The following is a 20,000-nucleotide window of genomic DNA, read 5'->3' as shown; positions in this document are numbered from 1 at the left end:
CCTATGTTAAATAGTGCGGCCACGGCTATAGTTTGCTTGTAGTTGCCATAGCTACAGACGACGCAGCGATGAGCGAGCCAGACCTGTGCCCAACCAATGTTTTATTTTCTTGAGCTCTTCCAATCTCGTACACAGAGTCCTCGGCCACTTTGGGCAGAGGAAACTGGGTACGAGATGATCCCGAAGTACACTTCCTTCGACTAGCACATCTCTCACCAGCCAACAAGAAGGGTCCGAGTTTATTTATTTTCATTTGCTACTGGGCGAAGGTCAGCTGATTATGATGAACACTGTGATGAATAATGCGTAAAGCTTGTTCTTTGTTACAAATTCCACTGTGGCCCAAAACAATTGATTCCCGTTTTTCTGGGTTTTGAATCTATGTTAAACAGACACCAGTTTCTCGAAATTTGATGCCTCAATTTAGCTGTGGACAGCTGGCGTTTTATTAAAGGTTGTTTTAATTTTTGACAACTTGGGTAGAAGAAATCCGTTCGAAGGAGGTTGAAATGGTCCGCGAACACGAACTTCAACGCTACCTGAAGATTCACTTTGTGGATTTCGTGTCCTGCTGTTGCAAAAAGAGGTTTGAATTCATCAATGCCTTTTCCTAAAACTTTCACGGAAAGGTCATTTTTAAGGCTTCTGTGCTCGCCCACACGCTAAATGTCAAACCGACAGCTGCGCATGCGCAATTTACCTAAGAACGCGATTTTAAAATAATGCGATAATGGTTGTCCATCATTGCAATTGAGCCGTCGGTGATTTTAATACTTGCGATAGCTCGGTTAGGTCAAAACGAGAAATTTACTCTCTATCTTTGAATGCAGTCAGTTATCCTGGGATTTCATCGCTCACGCTTCAAGTAAACCGAAGAGCTAGTCATGAGCAGTTTACCTAAGAACGCCATATGAACTTAGAAGCGCCAGAATAGTTCTTCATTTGCAATCAAGATGTCAGTGATATTAACACTCGCGCTAAGTTAATAAAGTTCAAATCGATGCTCTACCAAACTTTCAAACCGGGAGTCAAAAACAATCACTGTTATCTCGTGATTTCTTAAATTAAAATGACACGAGACTGATTATGGTGGAAATGACGCAACGATGTACGCTTCTAGAATAAGGTACTGTTGGCAAATAATTGTTCCGCGACAAATAGGGTCGAATAACATTTGGAAGACTTTTGTCTTGCTGTGTCTTTAAATCACAAAATCACAGAAGGTATTGATAGTGGGATATTATTTTTCCAGCTAAAATGTAACAATCTATTTCTTTCAAATAAAAACAAAACAAATAATTTAGGTTTGAGTTGTTATAAATAACAATGTTCTTTTAATTTCAATGCGAATAATTGGGAAGAGTAATAGACCATTGAAAGAGATGCAGGAGACCTTTCATGGCTCGAAAGGGAAAACCCTCTCCATGGAAACTGATTTCTTTTAACAGGGGGAAAAAATATGTGATAGGAACGCAAAATAATCCTTTGTCGCGTCCTCACAGACACATAACAACACACAACAAAATACAATATGGAAAGTTCTCCAATGAAGCATATGTGGACGTTTTCTTCCCGCCTAATTAACATGTTTGGATAATATTTGAGCCTGGTCTTTTATAAGTTTCACCAGTAGGAGACGTCCGCATTATTTCCAGTTTTTGGCTATATTGTTTATCTCCAGACGCAATGGGTCTTTTTCGATGAATAATGCACAGTTCGCCGAAAAACTCAAAGCTTACATTCAAGTTACTGACTTTGCTTCCAAGCTGATGAAGGGAGATTCGTATAATATACCAACTCAGATGACGGCCATGTGGTTTTGTGTAGGGAATATTCTATTCATTTTTCATAAGCGCCCTCTTTCTAAGGGAATTAAGAGTCAAACTCATGTGTTGATATTTTTTTTCAGTTGTCCCTGATTTTCTTAATTCAACTCTCGAGAGGTGACAAATCCTCTTGTATCCCAGAAGGTGAGGTAATGTTTTTGCAAGCATTTTCTTTTTACAATTACACGGCTGTATCACGATTTAGCCGTTTTATTTAGTTTGGAATGAATGGGGAAAGACTGGATAAGATAACGGCATATTCTCAGAAAGGTGCTGGAAGTCTGAGGTCTTGGGATGAGACTTGACTGGATATTTCTCCCCATGGAAAAACCCTGTGCTTCATTCTACATAATGATGATAATGATGATGATGATGATGATAATAATAATAATATCCCTTCCTATAATCCCTAATCAGACTGACCATAAAATTGAGCTCAACAGACCGTCCAGACATTGTAGCTGTAGACAACAAGGAAAAGCGCCGAGTAATAATTGATATCGAAAATTAATGGTTTGAACCCATGAGAGTACCTCGATGGAATTTGATCGTCTGGGTGATCCTTTGTAATTCTTTGAAGGACTGTTCGCAGTGACTTAGTGACCCTTCGACAACTTGAGCAGAGGTCATCAACCGTCACTTAACTCTGAAGACGACTTCCGCTCAGGTTGTGGAAACGTCAGTCACTGCCAATAGTCCTACCCAAGACTACTTTCACCCGGACGATCAAAGTCCATCGAGGCAAATGATTGATATCGCGTGCCCATTAGACCATCAAGTAAGGCAGAAAGAACAAGAAGAAAATAGACACACCAAGACTTGAAAAGAGAGTTGAAGCGTCTGTGGAGCTGTAAACGTTCCTTTGTCATTGGATTAATTTCAGCAGGGTCTTAAATTTGGCAGGACTCGAAGGGAGCATTTTGCCAGTGCAGAAGGCTTGTTCACTTGAAACAGCAACAATTATTTGAAAACTCTTGGTACGTAAGGGGGCGTGAAGTCACCTGGTAAAAAGACCAGAAATACCGTGTGAACCAACATGACATGAGAAGAAATTTGGTAGTATAAAAAAGACCACGCCACACACTAACATACTTGACTGTATTTCACGGTGATGGTGGTGGTAGTTTATTTCTGCATTCCAAATTGCAAAATTGCCAAAATTGGCTACTCGTTTGAAAGAAAGCTAACTGTATACGCAGCAATAGTAGTATGAAAATACCGTGGAAAGAGAATTAGAATTTACAACCAGCAACAGAAAATAATTTTTCAGGAGTCAATGTATCAGGAGTTTGAATATTTGTATCACCAGGCTGATACAAGACGCCCTTTTTGAAGATGACTGCGCTCTGCTAGCTCATAATGAAAACCACCTTCGAATCATGCTTGACAGCACCAGTGGCTCAGTTGGTTGTGACACAGGCTGTCACGCGGGAGAAAGTTCAACTTCGGCCGGACCAAAACTCATGGTCTCAGTAAAATAACTGAGGAGAAAGTATTGCCTTTGTAATTACACCTGCAAAATGGTTAGACTTTCAGGTCTTCTCGGATAAGGACTGTAAACCGGAGGTCCCATCTCATAGCTCTTGTTGGAAATCAAATATAGTATGGGACGTTAAAGAACCCTCTTGCTTCTCGAACAGAGTAGGGGACGTTGTCCCCGGTGGTGTGGTCTGACCTAATCTGGTCGGGGGCATCATTCGCTTCTTAAATAAAAAACGTAAACTGCGTAACAAGCAGTCTGGGCCAAAGTCCCTCACAAAAAGCATTGTAAAGTAGTCCTGAAATCACAGCTTCTTTGGACAGGTCATGTCATCAGAATGGACCATCGTGTTGCAAAACAGCTCAGTGCTCTTTGACGAACTTAATCAAGGGTACAGAAACAGAGGCCGACCCCGCAAGTGCACAAAGACAATCTGAAAGAGGCCTTACACTGGTGTGAAATTGAGCTTAAAGAAATTGTACCCATAGCACAAGACACAATCAAATGGCGATGTATCACAAGTAAAGCCATAAATAACTTGATAGCTGAGCGTGTTCGTCAAGCAGAAGACGCCAGAGAACGACAATTCAGAGCAGCAATTTTCCCTGTCCCTACTCCTCCCGCAGAATTCCAGTGTCCCGTGCGCCACCCTGCAGATCCATACCTGGCCTGCAGAGTCATTCCCACATTCCTTGCAACTCTAGATAGCTGCCAACCACGGCATCCTTGAGATCGAGGGACAACCAGGAAAAGAAGAAGATGGAGTATATATTATTACATTTATATTTTCGGATATGGCATTTTTAGAGCTCTGATTGGCTAACACAATCTCGCTTATCAGCCCCCAAACGCTGAATTTGGCTAAATTTATGACACAGCGCTTTTAAGTTGCATCCATAACTGAGATGGTCTTTCTCTTCCGAATCGTTCCAAATCTGCACTTCACATATATCACTTTCACCTATTCTAAATCAAAAAAAGAACACGTTGAGCAACGGGCTGTCATGCGCGAGGTCCCGGGTTCGAACCCCGGCCGGACCAACACTCAGGATCTTAAAATAACTGAAGAGAAAGTGATGCATTTGTAACTTGATCTGCGAATGTTTAGACTTTCAAGTTTTCTCGGATAAGGACTATAAGCCGTAGGCCCCGTCTCACAAATATCTTCTAACCCTCACACTATTCGAGAAGAGTAGGGGATGAAGTCCCCGGTGTTGTGGCTGTCCTGTTCTCTCCAGCAGCAGTGGCCGGCTTGGTAGTGATGTCTCTAAAAGGGCTTGTAGTGTATGAGGCCAACTAAGCAGAAACAGCCATAAGTCAAAAAGGGACTTTGCTGGGTGCTGGAACATGTAGATGAAGAGGTAGATGAACGTTGCGCAGAGGAGTAATCAATATGTTAATTCTCCTTACAATGTTCAAACACTATCCTGTAAATCAGTTAACGGATATGATTTTGACATAACACCAAGTTCTCATGATAAGCCACCAAAGAAATCTACGACACTACTTAGTAGAATAAACTTTTAGTTCACGGGAGTGAAACGATTAAAACCGTTCTTCAAACTTCGTAAACGGAGCACAAATTCTATACCATGCATACACGATTACGTATGAACTACTAACTTACCGACCGACTAAATATCGGATCAGTTTGGATTCATAGAATCAAATCACAGAGAAGAAGCATCTCCAAGAATACATGGTTGTATTCTTGGAGCTTGATGGGGTGTATACAGAAAGTAGCGAATCAAACCAAAAACATACCAGGGACCTGTCCCTCGAAATTCCTTCTGTATCTTCAGAAAGGAGAGGTTTTGAGGCATTCACAATCACTTTGCTTTTAGCTATCTTGAAAACATACTATAAAACCAGCTTTTTAAAACAAGCTAGTGCCAGGTTCACAAATGGCTTTTCGGGCCCGAATTGTTATCGGGACTTCAAGAAACGGGCCCTAGCTGCAAAATGACAACGCCCGTGCGTCACGCCCGACGCGTGCATATTAGCCATAGTGTTACGCCAACAGGTTTGTTTCCATGGCAATCTCTTAGCAGTCGCCTTCGTTTTTACTTAACCTCTCTATACGCGATGGCGACAATGGCGAAAGCAAAGCCAGTCCACGAGTAATAAAGTTTAATGGGTACAAAAATTATTGCTTAAAAAAAAAATTGCTTAACCTTCGACTTGTAATTATTTATTTTTTCTATTCTTAGCTTTTAAATTTTAGTGGGGGAAATTGCTTTTATATCGGAACAACCTCAAACTTTCCCCTTGTTGTCTGTTCTGTATTAAATTTCCATTACCTGAATAGTGTTATCAATGTGTTTGAAAATTCGAATTTTTAACTCCCCTCTGTCTGTTTTCCGATAGAATACCGTGGGGTTAGGCGAGATGTATGGAAAGGACTCAACGGTGGATGGTACTTAAAGCATTTGACGCAAGACAAGAGATTCCCTGATTCTCCAACACTTATTGAAGTTCTAAGGACATTCACGCCGCCACGTAACGACGACAATTATTATGGTCAGCAGCTACGAGCATTTTTTATACCACCCTCAAATGGAAACTACACTTTTCATGCCACGTGTGACTCCGAGTGCGTCTTTTATTTAAGTCCTGACGAGAGGCCCGGGAACAAGAAAGAAGTCCTTAGGATTGACCAGAGTCACCGTACTAGTTACAACCAGTGGAACACGTAAGCTGTCGTTGAAGTGCAAAGTTTTTAACAGGGTGAAGCTATATCGAAGGCGTTGATCGAGGATCGAGCACACGCGTTTATGGGACAGGGGTCGAAGAGTGTAACACGTCTTGTAAGCTGCATGTTTTACCAACACAGAAACAAACCTAAACATTCATTAAAGCAAACCTTAGGCCTAAAAACTCTTGTTTAAGTCTAATTAGGCCTAAGGTTAGCTTTAAAGAATGCTTAGGTTTGTTTCTGTATTGGCAAAACATGTAGCTTACAAGACGTGCTACACTCTTCGACCGCTGTCCCCTAAACGAGTGGGCTCGATCCTCAATCAACGCCTTCAATAGCTTCACCCTTTTCAACAGCCTTTTCTTTATTACTAAGCCAAAGATGGCCAGAAATTATATTCTCCCTTTTTTTGATAACCGTTACGAATTGTAAGAGTAAAAGAAATTAAAGCATAAGGGGAAAAAATCATTTTATACAGATTCATTAGTCCCTACCCACAAGTGTCAATCTTTCGCATTTGGCCTTTACGCATCAGTTTTGGGTATTAGGGACCTTTAGATTCTAAGACGAGGATAAGAACAAGTACGAGTCTTGACTGCCGGTTTTTAGCGAAAATACTTAGGAAAGTTATAACCCGTACGATTAATCTTACTCTTTGTTAGCAGTATAGGTTGCTCAGTTATTGTTATTGCTGGTAACTGAGCCTTTTTGCTGATCAAAAAATACCAAAACTGCTACCGTGTTGCTGGCTTTTTTTGACACGACGACATTTTTGCAAAACCTCGTACTAAAATGACGACGTTATCATGTTTTTCCCGCCAAGATGACCCTGGTTTGTGCGTGTTCACTGTTGTTCTACGAGAAAATCTCGCACTCGTAGTCGTTCTCGTCCAAGAATCTAAAGCTCTCTATTGTCGTAAGGACGGTGCCTACTACTGTTATTGTGTATACGTTCTGCGCATCTCGAGATACTCGGGTTTCTTATGGGTGGTGCTTATTAAGACAGGGATATTTTTGCGCGGTTTAAAACTATTCGGAGAAAGCAGAACTTAACAGGTGCTCTAGGAATCCAAAAAGAAAATTGGGGGTAACCACGCATTTGTCAGAGATAATTAAGCTTCAATTTGGCAAAGAACGCCATACATTGCTTTGTATTTTAAAGCTTTTTTCAAATATTTTTGATTAATTAATTAATTTTGAAAATGGCGTGGCTGTCCCCCAACGCTCTTTTGGATTTCAATAACACTTGTTAAGATCTACTTTTCCCGCATATTCAGTAAACATACCTTTTTTCAGCAAAAATACCTTTTAATTAGTAGGCACCGTCCATAATTTAAAATTTGAGTCCCTCCAATTAATGGCCAATCACATTGGGCCTCATGAACACAACGCCTCTCATTGGTCCTCAACCACTAGTAGCCACACGAGGGTTGCACGTGCAAACAACAAAAAAGGAATGTGCACCTGAAAGACTTCAAAGAGCAGGGATGGAGCCGTGGCGAGAGCACTCGCCTTCCACCAATGTGCCCTCGATTCAATTTCCAGATTCGGCGTCATATGTGATTTGAGTTTGTTGGTTCTCTTCTCTACTCCGAGGGGTTTTTCTCCCGGGGTACTCCGGTTTTCCCCTCTCGTGCTAAACAGAAGCATCCTCCGGTATGATTTGATATGCATGCGAACTAGTCATCGGAAGCTCGTAAGTTCGACTCCTACAAAGGAGAGATTCTTTTTACGAGCACACCCGTGTATTAACACACACGGGCATGAAGGGGAGACCAGGGGAGTCTATATGTATATGAAAGAGGTCGTGGGTTCCATTCCTGCAAAGGAGCACTCGGATTTTTTCCGAGTGTCCCCGAGACACTATCGAAATCATGGATCATGGCCTGGCTCCCACGAGTCTCCTACAGCTAACTGCTTGAGCATCCGAAGTAGTAATCGGAAGGTCGTAGGTTCGACTCCTGCAAAGGACCGGAGCACTCGGATTTTTTTCCGAATATCCCCGAGACGCTATCGAAATCATGGATCATGGCCTGGCTCCCACGAGTCTCCTATAGCTCAGTGCTTGAGCATCCGAAGTAGTAATCGGAAGGTCGTAGATTCGACCCCTGCAAAGGAGCCCTCGGATTTCTTCCGAGTTTCCCGAGTCAACATCGACAAAATAAATACCTCTTACTAAAACCGAGTTTTTTTCCGTTTATTTATAGCCCAAGCAAGAAAGCGTGCGGGCCATAAATCAACGGGAATAAAACTAGGATCCGTAACTTTCAGAATGGACCGAGAAAACGAATTCATTAAGGTCATCAGACACGCAGGAAAGGAATCTATTAAGGTCTCGACTGCCACAAAGATTGCCGCGTCAAAATCCGAAAAACGAATTCATCTTATTGCCTTCTTGAATTAGTTGCTTGCCAGATACAAACAGTTTTACAAGTTTATGTAACATAAACTACATAACAATTTCCATCTGAGTCATTCGTTTCCAGCTGAATGAACGCAAACGGTGGTATAACACCAAAACGGTGGCATTACACAATACGCGTTGTCACGCTCCAAACAGCTCCTAATAACGTCTTTTCATTGCGGATGCAAACTGATTTCCATCAGGCTTTGAGATATCGAAAAAGGTTGAGAAATTTACAAGTGCCGGCCATATTACGAGCTCTCCTCCTCTGTTTCTCCATTCCCTCTTTATATTATCCATTCATTTTGTTTCATCAGGTATTTACAGCAAAGGTCGTGTGTGCAACAGTTAGAAAGAAGAAAGTTGTACTACATCGAAGCACTTCACTCGAATTACATCAACAATGATCATGTGCGCATCCACATCAAATATCCAGGATCAAGCACTGTGACTCCATTGGGCGTAGAACATCTCTTCCTTTATTCACCAGGTAAAAGCAGTTGGCCTCCAATACGCAAATCAGATACTTGTAATGGCTTAGCAATGTGGGAGTGGATGCACAGTTAGGAAAGAAAATCTCGCATAAGATAAATTAGAGCAAAAATCGTATTTAAGAAAATACGTTGAGGGACAGAGAATTGTTTTGGTAAAAAAAATATCGGGTCCACTCATGCGGAGAACATTATTCTAAAAAGAAATTTCCCAAGCATAATTGTTTGTGGCTTCAGTAAAGATAATTTCCGTTCGATAAACATGACTCCTCTGTTATTCATTGTTGTTTACAAACATGAACATTTTTTGCGTTTTCTTTATGTTGTACAGCACAACGACCGCAAAAGCCGGAAAGGAATTCACAACCAGAGACTTTTGAAATCGCTACAGTTGGAGTGTAGACGGGAAAAAACGGAAGCTTTTGAAAACGATTGCAAAAAAAGTGTCGACGCCTTTGAAAACACATCAATGTGGATAGGTGAAATGACATGAAAAGCTCGCTAAAGTGTTGAGCGTTTTATTGCCGAAAGAAAAACAATCCCAAAACCGTGTGTCGACGAAAAATATTTTGCTTCGTTTATGGAGAACATTAAAACGCATGATTGTAGATGTGACCACTGAAACGCCATCAGTTAGTAACTGTAAAACGGAAATGAAATGACCGGCCGCGACCCGAAAGAGGGGTCAGAGGCCAGGCTACCTGTCAGCAACTTGATAAAGTATGATCCGGTCCACCGGATATTTGTGTGTTTTGCAACGGCTTCATGAACCAGAGCGGAAGTTTAAACCACGAGTAAGTATTTGAAATACGAGTGGTGGCAGAATGACCCTCAGCTGGTGCACTCAGATCTTAGCATAAATTTAAGACTAGCAAAAACAAAGAACACGTCATAAAATAAAATTCTTCACTGATTTTATCAAGGTTCCTCGCCCCAAGCCACCTGTGTCTTACTAAGACGCTGTAATATAACTTGCAGTGGAGGACTGGGAACGCGTATCAGGGCAAGAAATAGGCTGCTTGATGGAGCATGCGTGAAGCAAACAAAAGAGATTTACAGTAAGTGTTTGTCTCACGACTTATTAAACCATTCAAAAGTGCTTAACGCTCATCTCTATGGTAGTAACCATATTTTTGGCGTATAGATATATAATTTGAAATAGCTGATGGAATATGTAGCTCCAACAAAAAACAGACGTATTGTTTGAAATGCATAACTTTTATAAACTTAACGTTTCGTATGTTACAACATACATCATCAGAAGTGATTATTATTCAGTTACAGATAAATTTAAATTCAAAAATACAACTGTACGGACTGGGAACTAACGAAATTGATTGACATAAAACGACAAGAATATCCTAATAATAGAGATAAAGTTTCTCGCTGCCAACGTTTTCATTTAAGGCTGGCTTTAGATCACGGATCAACAGAGACTCTTTAATTTTGCAATGCATGTCTGATCGACCAGTTGCTAATATTTCAAAATGATCCCACTTAATTCTATGGTTGGTTAAGAAAACATGATCAGCAATTGCAGATTCGTGACAATTTGTAGTTAGAGCTTTAAAATGTTCTGTTTTTCTGTCACGTAATCGGCGTTTCGTTTTCTCTATGTAGAAATCATTGCAATCTCAGCAGTTTGCTCTGTCCTTTATTTTGACTCAGATTCACCTATTGATTGATTGACGAAACGTACTGACTCCCAGTTGGCTTGCGTCATTCTCGGTCACAAATATTGTAACACAAACGGAAATTTGGCTTAGCACTTCGTGCTTAGGTCAATGAGTTTGTTTCCAAATATCGTGCAACAAATCGTCGCCTTTAGCCCATGGCCATTGCTGTCATATTGGCTGATACCCACGAACAGTTGGGGTCTTTCAGATCTTTTTCTGACGTCCTCTTACAAGTCATCGCTTGGCCCGCTCTTAATAATTAAGGTTATTAAAGTGTCAAGAGGGCTAACGTTGGGCAAGGATCGCTGAGGTTAGAAAACGGATCCCCATGCCCTATGATAGTTTTTTAAAATCTCTTTTTAGTTTCGCAAAACTGAACTACGGATATCAGATTTCCAACATTTTCATTGGCTCGCCGGACACAGGCTATCGCTTCAAGCTAATTCAAATACCTGCTGTACTTAATATGGTCAAGGAACGCGTCAGCAATAAAGCAAACTGGAAACATTTTTGCATCTCTGGGAAAAAATGGCCGACAAAAGCCCTTTTGGACCGGAATTGACTGAGCTCGAAATCGATGCTTTATTCGACAACACTAATACCGGTAACATCATGGAGTTTTTAATAAAACAATTATTCCACTCGAGCTTGCTGGATAAAAAATGAGTATTACCAACTCGGCGCTACGCGCCTCATTGGTTATCTGTCATTTCATACCCAGCGCGCCCTCGTCGAATAATTGTTAATTGTCGTTCCCAATGCCGCTCATAGTTAAAATTTTACTACATCATTACAACTGGCCAATCAGGTGCCTCTCTAAAAATAGCTGCAAAGCTAAAATTAGATTTTGAAAAAACTATCATTGGAAGAGACCCATGTATGTGGGATCCGTTCTCTTATCCAAGGGCTTAGCGAGGGGGGATCCTGGGGTGCCCATGACCCCCCCCCCCCCCGCCCCTTTGTATGCCTATATTCAGTCGACGAAAACGCCACAATCTGGTGAGTACCCTCTGTTTGACACAGTGTGAACCCCCTTTCAAAAATCTTGGCTACGCCATCCTTTCTTGCACTGGGACACTAATTGTTGACACTGTGCATATAAATAAAATCAAATATACTGTTTTTTGAGGAGAAGGGAGACGCGAAATACCCGGAGAAAATCCTGTCGGAGCAGACTAGAAAATAAACCAACTCAACAGACATGTGATACCGAGTCTGGGAATCGGACCCAGATTTATTTTTCGGTGTGACTCGAGGAGCACTCGGCATTTTTTCGGAGAATCCCCGAGTATCCCCGAGTCTCCTTCCGGAAAAATAAATCTCTTCAATTTTGTTATTGTTGTTGTTTCTGTTGTTCCGTCTCCCCGGCGGTAAAGTTACCCTTATCAACTCGATTAACATGACCAAATCCTTGGGACTCGCTGATCCATGGTTAACTGGTCATCATTCCAATTCGTACATTGTCAAACCATTTCATTCCGAAAGCCCCAATGGTGCGTGACCTGTTGAATGTAGTTCTGTTTCATCTGTTTGGTTTTTTTTTTTTTAATTAGAAATCACTTTTAAGGACGTTCGCGCGAAATTTTTACAACATTGATTTTTTTCTGAAACTTTTACCACTGTAAGATGATGAATTAGTTATGTCAGAAATGTAAAAAAAATGGGGGGTCACCGACTTCGTTTTGGAGAGAACATGTCCGGAAAAACACCCAAAATGTGACAAAATCGGGCTTCGTTATCGAATAAGGCCAGTGTCTGTAAACCCAAATATATTGCAATTAAATCTTTGAGGTGAAATCTTCTCTGCCAAATATTGTTTAAGTGGACTAATTAAGTGAATTTAGTCAACTGGTGAGGTTCCTTAAAGATCAAGTTCGCATTTAGCGACCACAGTTTCAGGCGCCTTGCAGCCGCAAGATGGCAGGATTTGATGTCCTGTGAGCAGAAATCTTGAAATTTTTTTAACTTCCCACATTGATTTTTTGTTCATTTTTGGACAACGTGGAGATAATTGCAAATAAAATCCGTTTCTGGAAAGAAAAATAGGGGTCACCGAACTTCCAAGACCGTTAAATCCAGGCAAAGCTATAGCAATGGCCTTTTGCCCTATCATCTCTCATTTTATTACTTAGCGCGCGGGCTCGTGTATGACGTAGCGTGTGAATTTGCGTGCGCAGTAAGGATGCGCAGAAACAATTTGCGCGAACGTCCTTAAAAGTAGAAACTACTGCGAATTCATTTTTGTCTCGCTTTATTTTAGAGGAGCCACCATCATTACACGTAGAAGCACACAACGTCACCCACTCAACAGCTGTCATCGCTTGGACGCCGCTTTTGAGAAACGAGTCTGGAGTAATCCTTGTATCTGGCTACAGGGTCAGTCTTAGATCTCAGGACGACAGGACCCATGTCAAACAAGTCAATACCAGCATCAGTTCACTGCTGTTTAAAGAGTTGAAGACTTTCACAAACTATTGCGTTACGGTGGAACCACTGACTGCATTGGCAGGCACTGAAAACGAGGGTTGTTATCAATTGATGACAGACGAGAACAGTAAGCCATTAATAATAATAATAATAATAATAATAATAATAATAATAATAATAATAATAATAATAATAATAATGATAATGATGAAAAAGAAAACTTTATTTCCAGATATAAAATTACAATAAATATACTACTTATTACAATAAAAAACTATATTAAAAAACGTGTAGTATTAATAAAAATGTATTTACAAGTAAAAAAGTGTCGGCAAGACATAGTAATGAGAACAATTGTCATAGTAATAATAATATGGAGAAACAACCTGACAAAAAAGAAATAGAAAAATAAAAAGAATTAACTTAGTCCGGCCAGTCCATTTTCTAGCCGGGCACAAGCGCAACGCTCTTCTCACTGGGGAGATTGTAAATCACATGAAGTTAAAGCAGATATAATGTAACCCGGCAAGCTTTTAAGATGTCGTTTTAAGCACTTATTGTTTGTCTCAAGTTAACAGTTTTTTATTTGACGGTCCCCCATGACCAACATTAAAATTTTGATTGAGCTGGATGATCGAAGAAAAAATGACGTCAAAATAATGACGTAAAACACTCAATCGCTCAAGAATGCATTGCGTGTGTTCTTGTCTGATTTACTGCGCAGGAATGCAGTTTCGTGCTCTCAGATTATTAAACTCCTGTCTAGAGAAGTTAATATGCTGCATTCACACATTTTGCATGCATGCATTGCAGAGAGTATATGACGTCATTATCTCCTCGATCCAGCTCTCTTGGGCCTACAGGCCACTTTTAAACCCTGGTAGTGGAGGACCGTTAAATACAAATTCCGTAATCAAAGTAAAAAAATTCAGTTCTAAACAAAGGCATCATCTCGAGGCTCTGAGGAATAAACTCATACAAATCCTTAGTTTTATTCCCCAGAGCCTCGAAATCATGTTCATTGTTTTACGCAGAATTTTAAGATATTGAAATTGATATATGAAAGCACAGAACTTTGCCTGTCGGATGTTAAGCAAACAAACTTTCAAAATTACATAAGAAAACTGGAAAGTGAATTTTTGATTTTTGTGGCACTACAGTCCTGTTCAAGGTACATCGAGTCAGCCCAAATAGCGCAGTCATTTCACGCATGGCCGAGTTTGTGAAGGGCGTGGGTCTATTCGGGAATTAACGCCACAGGCTGCTTTGATTTTGTGTTTTTTTGTGTTTTTTCAAATGCAAAAGGAGTTAGTTGTTAACATCAAATGAAGATTAGAATCATGCCACTCACATCTCGTTCGTTGGTCGAGATGACAGCTAGTTTTTGCCAACTTTACGAAACGTGTGCAACATGTCACAATAAAAGGAAATTTCGACGCGAAAATGGCAGGCTATGTTTGCTTTCGGTAGGACGAAACATTTTAGAAAAGGAAAGTATTCAAGAAAGCAAGAAAGAAAGAAGGAGAAAGTAACGCGGAGGAAAGAAAAAAAGAGCAATTTTCTAAGGTGGTTAATTTACGCTTGGTGACTTGTTTAGCATATCGGACCTTTCTCGGGCCAGTTTATCAAACAAGTAGAAGGAAAATGTAAACCAATCGCGACTTACACGCACGATTTTTCCCGCGTTTTGAGCAAGTTACACGCAGGAAATTAGGAATTTGGATTGGTTCATTGCGCTTTTTGCACCTGCTCTGATTGGTCGAAGTGTTTCACGACACTAAATTGAAAACTGCTCTATTTATCAACTCGTTTGATAATATTAACTATTTGAGTTTCACTCTCCACGTACCGATGCAGTACCAATCTCGTTCCTAGAGTCATCGTTCCCTTGAGCAGCGGTCGGGAAAGAGAGACTCTGATCAAATCCAAAAAGGAACATATTTGATTGGCTGTTGAAAACGGTTTTATTTCCTGTCGTTTCCAAATTCTAAACTAAAAAATCACGATCTCTTCTGGATTTTTATCTATACGAGGTTGAAGATGGTCTAGAAATAAATCTTTTTACAACTTACCAGTTCCAAAACGTTTTTGTTTTTGAAAATATAGAATTTTGAATTTCCGAGTTGTCACTTGCATGACACCAAATCAGCTGAAAACTGTTTAGATTGAAAAAAATGTCTGTCGTTATTTTTGATTCTCTGCAGTTTGAACGTTTCCAGTGTATTAGGAGATGTGTTTATACTCATGTGTACTTTTCGCAAGTGAAAAGTAAGCGCTTTCACGGTAAGATGACTTCTAACCGTTTCCCCTCACGCTCGCGCAGTTATTCAACCGGAACAAGAGTTTTCTGGTTCCGGTTTTGGATTATTCCAGTCTCCCGCGCCTGCTCCGCTGGACAAGGATAACGGAGGCTCTGGGAGCAAGATTGATGCAGCACCCCTTTATTGGTCCATTAATATAAATACTGAGGTAAAAACTGATATATTATTTATGAAGTAGATAATATAAATAATATAAATTTATACAAATAGGTCAACTTGAGAAAGCAATCGCTCAAATTGGTAAGACTAGTTTTTTTGCTATTATGCATATACTCCTGGTTTCTTTGAACATGGAACAGTCTCCAAAGAACATTCACCGAGTCTGCGTTTTAATCTTTCGCAGCGCCAAGCCTTCCACCATTGAACATAACGGCGAAATACAAAGAGCCACTTTCCATGATCGTCGAGTGGAAGCCAGTTCCTAGAGAGCACCGAAACGGGATTATTCGTGGTTACAGACTGACTTTGAAGTCCATAAGTGCGATAGATCAACACGAGAAGCCAACGGAATTGGAAACTAAAAAGTGGCGGCGCGAGGTGACTGTCTTAGGTCCGAGTGTATTATGGATCGAGTTCAGTGACGTCCGAGCATTCACGTGGTATTGTGTCCGGATGTTGGCTTTCACCACGAAAGGAGACGGAGATGAAAGTACCTGTGTTTTCTTATTGACGGGAGAAAGTGGTAAGATCAAATAAGCGAGAATAAATGGTGCCTCTTCATCTAATTGAAATTAAGTTCGATAGCTTTGTATCTGCACCAAACTTTCTGTGAAGAAATCAAAGTTGTTTTGTATGTTGAGGTTTTTGTCCGAGGGCAAGAGCTAGTCTTCCTCCAGTATTAATGATCATAATAATAATGATGGCGTAGTGGTGAGAACACTCGCCTCCCACCAGTGTGGCCCGGGTTCGATTCCCAGACTCGGTGTCATATGTGGATTTACGAGTTTGTTGGTTCTCTACTCTGCACCGAGAGTTTTTTCTCCGGGTATTCCGTTTTTCCCCTCTCCGGCCTCAAAAACCAACATTTGATTCGATTTGTGTTGATTTAAGTTTACAGTGTTACGAGAGCCACTCTAATTTACTTTGTGTTAGCTACCTGGTGCCATCCTCTTGAAACAGCAACGTCAGTGGCGGCGGCGCGCGCAGAAAAAACACCAATGAGGATTCAGAATAGAGTAGACTCCACTCTTTTCTTCTCTATTATAAATTCTCATTGGTAGTTTTGCTACGCGCGACGTCGCCACTGACGTTCCCGTTCTGTTTTCTAAATCAGCCTATTAACACATTTAAGACCGATCAAACCAAATCAGAAAAACACGCGCGATTCAGGCTTTACGCGCCATACTGGTGCTCAGCATGAGCGCGACCATAAAACTATAGCGAGCCTCCTTAAGACCGATCAAACCAAATAAACCTCTCGGGGCAGGAAAGACAACCATCCGGGCCAACTCAAACCTCAAATGCCACCGAGTGTGGCCGGAATAGAACCCAGGTCAAATTTGTGGAAAGTGATTGTGAGGACTGGAATAGCGATCCGGTATAGCTGTGCTAAGCAGGCAATTTCCAAGTTGACTATACCGCATGCATTTCAAAGCGGGTTTTTGTGATAGTAATTAGTTTTTCTTTTTAAGTGAATAGAACTGATATTCACAAGAAATACTTTGCATTTGGACTCGCTTTGAAAACGAGGCTAAAGTTGTAATTATCTCAATCATTTTATCATCTCAGTCCCCAGCAGCGCCCCATTAAATGTTACTACCACGCCATTGAACTCCACGTCATTCCTCGTTGCTTGGCAACCAGTGCCTCTGAAAAAGGCAAATGGAATCGTTCTTGGATACAGAGTATTACTGGAGAACATGGCAGACGGATCGCTTTTGTTGAATAAGACTCTGCATGTCAATCAAACTCGGGTCACATTGAATCGACCCAAAAAGGTCTCAAGGTTTTGCGCAAGGGTCATGGCTTTCACGCGCAAGGGACAAGGGAAATCGAGTAGCTGTACGGAGGCTTGGAGTTGGTCTAAAGGTAAAAAGCTAACTAGTTAAGATGTTGCTCAGTTGGGTATTTCAATATTCGTGCAACTATTCTAACAACTTAACTTTCCAAAAAAAGTTCTCACGTTGTCAGGCTTGCAAGTTGCTCGTGAACAAGATGGTCACACCGGTCTACATGTCTTGCAAATTGTCGCGCTCTCGATGATCAAATGAGGTGAAGGCAACATTTTTATTTGCGTCGCGTTACTTCACTTTATTACCTTGTGTAACCTTAAGGAGGTTAATATAGCCCCCAGCACATGAAAAGAAACAAAATAATAAATCTACACGGGTCATTGCTCAGTTAAAAGAAAAGTGACGCATGCTAAGAACTGACTACGAAAGCTCATTCCAATCATATACAGTTGTTACTAAAAAGAAGCTTGAAAATGTTAGTGCCATCTAGGGTGGGTGTAAAAAGTGCCGTGATATTTCAATGGGCCTTCAGAAGCCCTAGATGAATGTGTAGGTACGCGCCCTTGGTTCTTAAAAGTTTGATTGACTAAGCTTGAAGAGTCATATTTTCTCCCTTCAGACGATGCTGTAATGATACCCAGCCTAACTGATCTCAAAAGCCCGTTATAGCTCTTGCGTTGAAACCAGTAAATTTCCCTGATACACGACATGCAGCACGTTGCACTTTTGCAATCTCCTGTCAGGCAGGGAAACTACCTCTGCTTGCATTGTTAAGGCGGTCAATTTTTCGGTGCAAGTTATGTCGCACAAACATAGCTTTTGAGCAATATAAAATATCATTGTGATCCGCACACTTGATCCTGTAGACGAAATCTCTTAGCAGTGACAGTATTCCTTTTATGTGTGATATCTACTTGCATGTTTCGGTATATTTTGTTGCATTTAGAATGGTGATTAGACTCAATTCGATTTTATAAGGTTAAGTTGAAATCATAATGAGTGAATGAATCATGGAATGAATGCATGAGTGAGTGAGTGAATGAATGAATGCATGAGTGAGTGAGTGAATGAATGAATGCATGAGTGAGTGAGTGAATGAATGAATGCATGAGTGAGTGAGTGAATGAATGAATGAATGAATGAATGAATGAATGAATGAATGAATGAATGAATAAATGAATGAATGAATGAATGGAGGGAGGGAGTAATTAACTATACAAAGAAGAGTGGAAGGAATGGATAACTTTAGTTTTGTGTCTCGTCATCGAGCGTATGAGCGAACTTAAAACTAATTTGGGACGCCTAGTACTAGCATATATAACAAAAAATGAAACCACGTGGCCTAACTGTGTTTCTAAGTATATCATTTTTGGCAGAAATTTAGAGAGAGAAACATAAATACATCAAGTGAACTCGAACTTTTTTCGGTTGACGTTACGAAATTCGCTCCACAATTGTATCGAACTACGGGCACTCCTGGCAATAATCATCATCAGACTTCTCAGTCTCTTCATGGCCTTTCGAAGATCTCTCAAAGAACACGGAAGAACGGTTTTCAAGTTGAACTCAGCGTTGATTGCCAGTATTTGCTAACTAATGATATACTTGAAAACGGCTATAGCTTTCCTTTAATAGCTTTATTGTAATAAATGCAGCTTGTCTCGTTGGTCTAGTGGTTATTCATGCGTCTTTTGAACTTTTCTTCTTTTTTATAAACGTATGTCAACTCTTAGCCATTCTTCTGTCATACAAGGAATCAGGCCTATTGCACAACTTATTTTTCAACTAGACACATATCTGCGTGAATTCGTTAATACGACCACCCCTTATTACAACTACTTTTTTGTTGCACGAACAAAAGTTCACTTGTTTTGTTATCTGCAAATCTCATTAATCCCACCAAGTACTTCGTGATTACGACCAACGACCACTTGTTGTAGTCTCCACTCGTTATTTTTTTTTATAAAATTACCCCATTAATAAGACCACTTACTGAACTGAAATGCCTGGTGAGGCTGCTGATTAATATTAGACACCATCTGAGAAACAACATCGTATCATTTAATTATTAACTGTTTTCACGGCTAAGGTGTTTGTGGTTAGCATGTTTAATTGATAAACCATATCTGTTATTGACAACTGGCAGACTTCACACCGCTAGGACAATATGAACACTGCTAATGACCTCGCAAAACAAAACATAATTAACAAATCTCAACTGAAAGAATAAAGCCAGCTGTACAAAGCGCAGTGGAGTGGACCAGTGGGGGGAGGGGGAGGGATTTGAACTTTCTAATTCTGCTGTACTATGTGTAAAGTGCTCTAAGTTTCACTAGAAGCCATCGCATCGCCTTTTAAAGAAGAAGCTGTAAGACGACAGTGTTGTGTTTTTTTTTCTCGTTTCTTGGGTTTCGTTCAGTTGCAATGAACTAAGGTTAATACGACCAATCCTCAAGACAAGTTAAATAGAAAATAGGCTCACTTTGATTGCCGTTAGTGGTTCAGTCAAAAAGCTCCCTACTTATGACTCATAACAGTACTGTAAAACGAAGTCACATAAATTAAGCATGAGAAATAACTGATGATAAGAAGCATCCTTCTGACGCTTCAAAACTGGGAGAATTACATCAAGCTGTGAAAAATGCACTATCTGAAATGCACAGAGAATATTTGCCGCCACACTGCCTCTAACAATGTAAATAACTCTTACTGAGTATAATTAGAGGTG

The 20,000-nt window shown here is 40.5% G+C and overlaps 1 protein-coding gene across 1 annotated transcript in view; it reads left to right on the top strand.

The window, feature by feature from the left end:
- Nucleotides 1-20,000, top strand: part of LOC137974477 (protein sidekick-like) — a 57,563-nt gene that overhangs the window by 1,164 nt on the left and 36,399 nt on the right. The window contains exons 2-8 of the mRNA XM_068821495.1: nucleotides 1,910-1,970; nucleotides 5,674-5,998; nucleotides 8,723-8,895; nucleotides 9,820-9,954; nucleotides 12,833-13,126; nucleotides 15,664-16,002; nucleotides 17,049-17,348. Of these exons, the coding sequence (XP_068677596.1) occupies nucleotides 1,910-1,970; nucleotides 5,674-5,998; nucleotides 8,723-8,895; nucleotides 9,820-9,954; nucleotides 12,833-13,126; nucleotides 15,664-16,002; nucleotides 17,049-17,348 (1,627 nt within the window). The remainder of the gene's footprint in view (nucleotides 1-1,909; nucleotides 1,971-5,673; nucleotides 5,999-8,722; nucleotides 8,896-9,819; nucleotides 9,955-12,832; nucleotides 13,127-15,663; nucleotides 16,003-17,048; nucleotides 17,349-20,000) is intronic.

This window comes from Montipora foliosa, chromosome 10 (assembly GCF_036669935.1).
Source record: "Montipora foliosa isolate CH-2021 chromosome 10, ASM3666993v2, whole genome shotgun sequence".
Taxonomy (NCBI): Eukaryota; Metazoa; Cnidaria; class Anthozoa; order Scleractinia; family Acroporidae; genus Montipora; species Montipora foliosa.
Note: the sequence above shows the minus strand (reverse complement) of the source record. Positions and strands in the feature narration are given on the sequence as shown.